The 8142-nt window shown below is 39.5% G+C and overlaps 1 protein-coding gene across 15 annotated transcripts in view; it reads right to left on the reverse strand.

Moving 5' to 3' along the window:
* LOC112228466 (neural cell adhesion molecule 1) overlaps nt 1–6849 on the reverse strand; it is a 312377-nt gene extending 305528 nt beyond the window's left edge. For 5 of the 15 annotated variants that reach the window (XM_024393810.2, XM_024393807.2, XM_024393806.2 and 2 more), the window contains exon 1: nt 6556–6849. In XM_024393810.2, coding sequence (XP_024249578.1) covers nt 6556–6607 — 52 coding nt within the window. In that variant the 5' untranslated portion in view covers nt 6608–6849. The remainder of the gene's footprint in view (nt 1–6555) is intronic. The other 10 variants (XM_024393811.2, XM_024393808.2, XM_024393809.2 and 7 more) reach the window with 7 other exon arrangements.
* Nucleotides 6850–8142: the final 1293 nt, after the last annotated feature.

Raw genomic sequence — 8142 nt, forward strand, 5'->3', positions numbered from 1 at the left:
CTAACACGTTCAAAAGTGAATACAGGAACCATAATTTTAACACAGAATGTGGGGAATGGTCAGAGGTGATCTATAGAACACTAATGTCATTTTGTTTGTTATTTTGTGATGTCATTAAAAATGTTATAAAGGAAATACTGTAACTTGGAAAGTATACCCACTACATGTATGAAGTTTCCATCCGATGTGTTATGCATGTAATATGAAAAATGATGAAAGTGTTTTTGTTAAGAGAGGGATATGATTTTAGGAGCCATAAGAGATCATTGTTTTACATACATTTTGCACAGTGACAAGTCATGCCAATGAGTGAGGTCAGAGAACATGTCAGCATGACAGAACCAAACTGTATCAAATTATGGGTTAAGAATTAGTATATCAGACCAGAAAAGTGTGATGCTGCAGCTACACGCTAAAAGTGGTTTGAACTCTGAATCTCAACACGAGGTAGAGACATTATTCTCACCTCCTGGACAATCACTGGTAAGGCTGATTAGCAGTCCTAAATTTAGTATCTTTGAAAGAGAATTTAAGTAGGACCATCTTACTACTCTGCTCAAACCATCGCATTACGTTACTCGCATTATCCCACTGAGAACCATCGACCCGGCTGGCTAGCCTATCTTCAGAGAAGCATCTTCAGGAGCGAATGGAAGGAAAATAAACGCTGTAGTTCTGTTCAGGACTACACGACAAGTCATTGGACAACTACAAAAGGACAACAGTATGAAACTTGTCGAAACCATTTTTGACAATCAGAGCCTTACAAGCGTGCCGCAAAAAGGACCAACTCCCATTACAAGGTGGCCCGGTCCACCGAGAGAGATCCGGCAAACCAAGACATGTCACGTAAATACATTTATGATTTCTTACTCAAACAGGGCGGCGGTTCGTGTGCAAAGTATATGATTACTGTAAGTGAGAGAAGTTTCTAAATGTACCAAAATAGTATGTCTCTGTCCCTCTCTGCCCCACTCTCCATCTCTTTTGTAACAAGCAGCCATGTTGTGTCATTCTGCTAGGGACCTGTTTTTAACGTATTAAGTGTGTATATTTATCCTGTATTACCATTTAATTAGCTAGTAAATAAGTAATTCAACTCATTTGTGTAGTGCTGAATCATAAGTAAGGTTCTGGTTTTTGCAGATGCAAAGAGGTTAAAACTGTTCAGAAGGGTGATATGACACGAGGTTCTGATTAATACATTGACCGTTTTTTTGTTGTTACCCCTTTTTTGTGGTATCCAATTGGTAGTTCCAGTCCGCTTTCAGTCTATTATTGCACTTGCTAAGGTCTTACTCAATAATTAAATATACTTTTGACTGGATTGGTTCAAAGGGGCTCTCTTAAGTTTATGTTCCATGAAGAACAGTCATCATTGGGATGAAATCAATTCTTCCAAAGGAGGCTTATCAATGAACCACAGAAAATCACATTTTGGCTCACTAAATTGAATTGCCGCCCATCTCCACATTCACACAGTCTTTTGAACAATCCTAGACACACAGGGGTTCTCCAACATCTTAGTGAACAAAATCAGCATTGACCGCAGAATCTGCTGCGAGAATCTAACTCGACTCACAGCGAGGGAGAGCTGTGACACACTGGTCTGCAAAGGAGGCCATTGTAAATGCAGATTCGAACAGAAATGTGCTGAGCTTTGATTGGTTATCTTTAAAAAAATATCTATCCTGGGGTGTTGAGACCTCACGTTGTTTGGAAGGATGCGGCGCTCAGAGACTGTGTGTGGTTTTCCATGTGGGTGTTGGAGTGAGAAAGACAGAGGAGAACCAATCAGTGAAAAAGCAAATCCCCTTCATTATCGATGTATCATGCAGACAAAATACAAATAGCCTTTCCAATTGAAGTCAGGAGGACTGCAGGTGAGCTGACAGAAGGAATGTTAAACTTTAAAAGAGGTTGTGGTTAACCCCACAAAAAAGAGCAGATTTGTATTACGTACAGGATGAATGACCTGTACTTCATACACACAGACGTAGCCAATCATTTCAAACAAGAGTAGAGCTACGTTGAAGACTATCAATGTTATGCCAAATTTAAAGTACAATTTACCTCCACTTTGGGTACACACAATGCTGTACATTATTATTATTATGTACATTACAGAGTAGTCTAAAACTTTGTGTGTATATCCCTTTAAACGCTATGCCTCTCACCCAACAGGATCGGGGCAGGGTTTGAAGTTGGATGTTTTATTCATATCTCATTCCAAGCAACAGACCGAAAGCCTTATAATTTTCCCTTGTTAAGCTGCTTTTTACAGTTTCCCCCTCTCAAAAAAGGGAATCATATTTTCATAGTGGCTTTGAACTTGCCACATGAGTTGAAATCCCAGATGTTAACCATCTTGGAAATGTTTATTTTCTGTCCAACTGTTGACTAATCTTAAACTTCACCCTCTTCTTAAGGTAAACTCTACTTCGAACACAAAAACAACACGCTTTTTGCAAAGTCTTTGCACTCCCCATTTTTTATTTGCTTCATTTGAAAGAACTCCCTGAAGTGTGTTCTCTCCTGGACTTACTTTTTTGACATTGATGGGGACCTGAACCTACCAAAAAGCACCAGAGCCAGGGGCTTCCGAGAGAATGCCACCAATGTGATGGTAATGTGTGGCGGGAGCCATCGTTTGGCTGGCAGTCACGTGCACTTAATGGTAAGGGTCATAACAGGGTCAACACCAGACAACAACACCAGACAACAGCACAGGCACAGTTTTTGCACCACTACCGTCTGTCACAAATCACACAGCTCCAATGCAATATTCCAAACGTGACAGGAGCCAACTACAAAACCTCCTTAAAACAGCTTCCGAGAGACAAATGTGATGTAAGATAAAGAGAAGGGAAGAATGGCTTCTCACTTGACTGAGTCTGGGAATTAAATGTAACCAGCAACAGCTCCCTGTCTGTCTAGTTGGATCCCCTATGTGCTCTCTGACTTCAGACTGATAGCAACAGATGTGATGATACACCTCCATTCCACAGAACTAGTTACTGTTAATACTCCCCCAACCAGGCAAAGCCATTGTCTTGCTGCCTTTTAGTCCAGCCAGTCGTAAAATATAAGCCACATTTCATGTTCAATTAGGTTCTTTCTCAAACAATATACAGTATATAATTTCTTCCAGCAAAGAATCTAGCGGCATTTTCTTGGATGTTGGCCATTGTTCCTTGTTAGTAGTCACTGGCATCGGAATGTAATTATCAGCGAACTGGAACTGAATACTTTTAATTACATTGTTCCTGCTTTCCAACAGCATATTAATGTTGTTACTTGCTTAGGAGTAATACCTCACAGGCTAATCAAATAATGTCATCCTTTTTAAAATTGTATTTAACCTTTATTTACCTAGGCAAGTCAGTTAAGAACAAATTCTTATTTATAACAACGGCCTACCCCGGCCAAAACCAGACAACGCTGGGTAAATTGTGCACTGCCCTATGGGAAACACTGGGTTAACTGCCTGTTCAGGGGCAGAACGACAGATTTGTACCTTGTCAGCTCCGGGGTTTGAACTTGCAACTTTCCGGTTACTAGTCCAACGCTCTAACCACTAGGCCACCCCGCCACCCCACTACCCCCATTAAACCTGAATATTTCGTTAAAATAAATTCATGTTAGCAGTCAATATTAACTAGGGAAATTGTCACTTCTCTTGCATTTTGTGCAAGCAGAGTCAGGGTATATGCAGCAGTTTGGGCCGCCAGGATCGTTGCTAACTGTGTGAAGACCATTTCTTCCTTACAAATACCGTAATTAATTTGCCAGAACATAATTATAACATAACATTGAAGTTTGTGCATTGTAACAGCAATATTTAGACTTATGGATGCCACCCGTTTGGTATTAGATTAAATTCCGAACGGTTCCATATTTCACGGAAAGAATAAACGTTTTGTTTTCAAAATGATAGTTTCCGGATTTGACCGTATTAACAACCTAAGGCTCGTATTTCTGTGTGTTTATTATATTATAATAAAGTATATGATTTGATATTCGATAGAGCAGTCTGACTGAGCGGTGGTAGCGGTGAACCACCAGCTTTCATATGTTCTCATGTTCTGAGCAAGGATCAGAAAAGTTAGCTTTTTTACATGGCACATATTGCACTTTTACTTTCTTCTCCAACACTGTGTTTTTGCATTATTTCAACCAAATTGAACATGTTTCATTATTTATTTGAGATTAAATAGATTTTTATTTATGTATTATATTAAGTTAAAATGAAAGTGTTCATTCAGTATTGTTGTAATTGTCATTATTACAAATATATATATATATTAATCGGTATCAGCTTTTTTTGGTCCTCCAATAATCGGTATCGGCGTTGAAAAATCATAGTCGGTCGACCTCTAAAGCTGACCACACCGCTCGCGTCACGTGCGCAAGCATTCCAAAACAAATGTACACATACATGTTATTCAATCATTGCACCCACATTGCTCGTGAGCGTCTGCGTGGCCAGGCGCTAAAATAGAAATTGGTTCTATTTGTGACTCTCAACTTGCTGCAAGGCCAGCCTCTCCCATCTCCTCATTGGTTTTTAGGAGCATATACCCACGTGAGTAATTGAAAGAACTTAGGTCCACACTCCGGTCAGTTGTAGTAATGCTGTAAAGTTGGTTGCCAACTGCCATATAAAGGCCAAATAAGAAAAAGAAGCCTGAAGGAAGGAGGAGAGATGAGGAGAAACAAATTTGGTTTATCTGTGGATTAATTGTCCAAGTAGAAGACCTTGTGCATTTCAGGTAAAATAACAACCCAAATATATACCAGGACAAATTAGCTAGCAACAACAAGCTAGCTAGCTAAATTGCCATAAATGTTTAAGGCTTTTTGACCTGTCCCCAAATGAATAGAATTGGTACAGAGTTTGTTTTGACATTTCAACCTGTGTGTCCTGATCGCTTCTGATGTGGGTAAACAAAATCAACTAGGGCAGCAGACACACTTGTGGTTTGGTCAGCATGTTACTGTACATGCAGTATGCTTTGTAGACTTCACCAAACAGAGGTTGCTATCCGGTTTTGTGATAAAACAAAGGTGTGATTGAATTTATTCTGACACTGTATTCTTATTGTCTCAGTCTTTATGCCTATATATTACAGTCACAAAGCATAGGAATTTGACAGGTTACAGCGCAAACAACGCAAATATCACAACACAGGTTAATTTATTTTTTGGATTTTACCCACACCCTGCTACTGATAATAGTAGCATATATTCTCCATAGACAGAAAGAAAAACACTGTACAAGCCATGGGTTTCTGTTTTCTCTCCAAAAAAAAAATCAATAGGCCAACTCGGGGGAGAAAAAGAATCTCAGACGTATATACAAAGTGTCATATAACCCTGACTGGAAGGGCTTGCTAGGTCCATCAAATGTATGTATAATGTAAAATGTATTGAGGTAGCTAACTATGCTACTATGTGGTTCATGTTACAAGCATGCACGGTCTGTCAGCACGGAGCTCCATTAATCAAATACAATGTAGCCTATCATATTGAGGGCTGCAACTCTGTAACTGACAATCAGCCTTGGGATATTTTCAATCACCTCACATGTACGCATGAATTTATAAAAAAACTCCTTTAAACACTTGTCATTAAAAACAAAATAAGACATTAGGCTTTCACGTTTAACCTAGAATTCTATAATCCACTAAGAAATGCCGTAGCTAGCGCGTTCTAATTTATATTTTGCATGTACATAGGATTGAGGACCGAAACAAAGCATCCCCATTAGCAACCAACGTTTGAGCACAATATGTGCGAGACCTCAACATCTATATTTAATGCATAAAAAGCTACCCAACTCATTTTATTAGAGTACTGTAAATGGTTATAGGTTTCTCAGAAATTTAATGTGACAGGCATCAAATCTAACACACAATCTAAAATCTCTTGGGGGATTTTGCTGACACAAAGGTGAACCAATGAAATGCTTGTTTCCCCAAGACCAAATGCACCCATCTTCCCCTTGGAGCTTAACCCACTCCTCAGCAACAACAAAGCTCAGGGTTAGGAAAAACAGGTTGTCAAACTGCTCCTATCAAACAATGTCTAGTCCAGAGAGCCCAAATCACGAGGAATACAGCTCAATTAAAGGACAAGTGATATTCTCTTATTACGCAGATAGTTACCAGTAGCCTACGGACAGTAGCCTACGGACATTAGACTATTCGGGATTTAGTCTATACGGCGATGAAATAAGGCACAAAATATAGTTAATTTCCCTTCATGTTACCACAGCCATTATTGAGAGAACATAGCCTACTATCCCGTTTCTCTCATGTTTCCATAGCCTCTGTGTCCTTCCTATATCCGAGGCAACAGCTCCAATATGATATAACTAACTGTCCATTGAAACACACATATGAGACGCGGTAAGCACGGATGAGATACGGATGCTGCTATAAAGTGAACAAAACACTGAACTTTCAGAATTTATAGAAAACTTTCCTTATTCAATGAATAAAGGTGGCCATCTCCAATACAACATTGTAATTATTTATAAAAACATAATCTTACCTGCATAGCCAAAGAAGAGCAATGCCCAGATGAGATCCATTGTTTGAATCATTGCAATATCACAAAGTTATTCTCCTTGAAGAATAGATAGACAGACTTGGCTGGACGAGTTCTGTGTTCTGAAGAAATATTTGTTTTCCAACTATTGTATTCTGATAGCAATATTATAATTGGTCCTTGCCGCTACCCTGGAACGCACGCGAGTAGAACGAAGAATGAGTGACAAGCAGCAGCCGTAGCACACACAACACGAATTAATCCGCCAGGGCAAAGCGTTTGCGCTCACACGCTCGAGGGGGGAAATGGGATGCAGGCACAAACTAGTGCGCTCAGTTAGTCGTTCTCCACTGCGGCTGCACAGAGACGGCTGATGGTGTGTTAGGAAAATCTTGTCATGGAGTTTGTGAATATTTCGGATTAGGAATCTCACCAAGCCACTATTGAGCCTTACAAAACAGAAGTGCATTTTGAGAAGATATTTAACCAAAAATATTTTGCCCGGTTATTTTCAACCATGAAGAAAATGTAAGTCTACATCCGCACCTGCAGAGGAGATGTGCAGTTTTGCGCAATTGTGCATTGTCTCCACCTACTGTTTATCACCATGTGACTCGCCAAATTACCAGTTCACCTTTCTCATTATGAAAATTAATGGATGTATTCCTTGTGCAGCTTTCCTTATTGGTTCCCACGTTTTGTATTTAGCACCTAATTTAACCACACTGTGGTACCTACTTAGTCCATAAATGCATGAATCTTAAACCAGTCCGTATTTTTTTTAGGAAGCTCAGTCACCATCTGGTCATGACAACGACACTCGGCGACCTAATTAATAGCCTAAAATGCTTCCCGGGGAAATAGGGCATCCTCTGCACTGCGTCACCAAAGTCCCCTCTAACTAAACTGCATATGTTTATAGTTTCCAATTCCTGTTAGCAGTAAGGGACTACACAGAAATCCCGCAAGTGGCACGCCTCCCTTTATGCCAAGTGCAAAACACATTTAGTGTTATGTTTCAGGACGACTAGAGCAGACAATTCATTAGCAGGTGCAACATGAGGTCGTCCATAGAAAACCAAGAGTTGCATTTCTATGGCCATTTGATTAATAGTCTACTTAGCATTTTACACCATATATATTTAACACCATTTCATGCCTTCAACAGCTATCTGTCATGAGCAGATATTCTCATATTCCATATTCACACAAGTGATATCCATTTGATCAGTGGAACTTGCTCCTATGGTTAATATCTGATTGAAAAAGGTGAAAAGGCCTACTTATGCATGAACATGTAGACCACAGTACACTGTCAAAAACATATAAAATCCACAATCAGATAGAATCTCAGTTTGTCTTACTGCAAGATGCCTATCTACCAGCTGTAATTAAATTCCAAATTTGCAAGAGACAATCCTGAAATAGCTGACCTTAAATGCTTATCAATGGAGCACCTGTCCAGTTAATGCAGATCTGTCACACATTTGTACTACTTTATTAAGTAAATCCCAAATGGAAAGAACGAAGCTGATTAAAAACCTGCATTAACTGATGCTAAACTCCTGCCATATTACCACGTCCATGCTA

Source organism: Oncorhynchus tshawytscha, linkage group LG30 (assembly GCF_018296145.1).
Source record: "Oncorhynchus tshawytscha isolate Ot180627B linkage group LG30, Otsh_v2.0, whole genome shotgun sequence".
In the NCBI taxonomy this organism is placed as follows: domain Eukaryota; kingdom Metazoa; phylum Chordata; class Actinopteri; order Salmoniformes; family Salmonidae; genus Oncorhynchus; species Oncorhynchus tshawytscha.